Below are 777 nucleotides of genomic sequence, written 5' to 3' on the forward strand. Positions count from 1 at the left end.
CGATACCCTCGCCATCCTCGTAGCCTGTCACGGTTCCAGAAATGACTGCTGGTACCTTGTATAGGAAATCCACGTCAATTACATCCTTCTGTGCCAGATCGATAGTGACATCCGCCTCAGTCTTGGTGTCGTCGTTGTCGTGGCCTTCATAGATTGGCTTGGTTCCGCCTGTTGCGCTTACCTCTTCGGGTACAGATATGGTGTACTCGCACAGTGGAATACCATTGAACGCATACGATCCGTCCGCATCTGTAACTCTTGTCAAACTGTAGTTGTCTGCTTCAGTACACACCAACGTAATCGTAACGTTTTTCACACCATTAGAAGGAGCAGACGTATCCTCGTATATGGTGCCTGAGATACTGCCAACGGTCGTGTAACTAAAGTCTACTCCAACCTCGGATGGGTCCGCAAAAGTGATATCGACCTTAGTAGACGAAATCACACCATCCTCATCTATTGGACCCTCGAAGATATCACCAACGGTGTCCACCGTTCCAGGCGCCACAACAGTGTACTCGCAGTATCCGAGTCCGGTGAACTCATAGCTACCATCCGCTTCTGTCTGGGTCGACTTGGAGATTTCGGGATCACTACATGTCACAGTGACAGTCTGACTTTCAATGCCATCACTGCTAACGAAATCCCGAAGATTACCTGAAATGCTGCCCTGAGGAATATACGTAAAGTTGACATTCTCTTCATTCAGGCTATCGCTATCTATAACAACATCGTGCTGCCATTCCTTGCCATCTCCATCCGTGGGGCCGGTTGTGA

General features: G+C 48.9%; 1 protein-coding gene across 1 annotated transcript in view; it reads right to left on the reverse strand.

The window, feature by feature from the left end:
• Positions 1–6: 6 nt before the first annotated feature.
• The window catches only part of SARC_03446 (hypothetical protein), a gene marked incomplete at both ends in the record, with an annotated part of 10272 nt that continues 9501 nt past the window's right edge, over positions 7–777 (reverse strand). Inside the window, one exon of the mRNA XM_014302749.1 lies at positions 7–657. Coding sequence (XP_014158224.1) covers positions 7–657 — 651 coding nt within the window. The remainder of the gene's footprint in view (positions 658–777) is intronic.

Source organism: Sphaeroforma arctica (assembly GCF_001186125.1).
Source record: "Sphaeroforma arctica JP610 unplaced genomic scaffold supercont1.176, whole genome shotgun sequence".
NCBI lineage: Eukaryota > Ichthyosporea > Ichthyophonida > Sphaeroforma > Sphaeroforma arctica.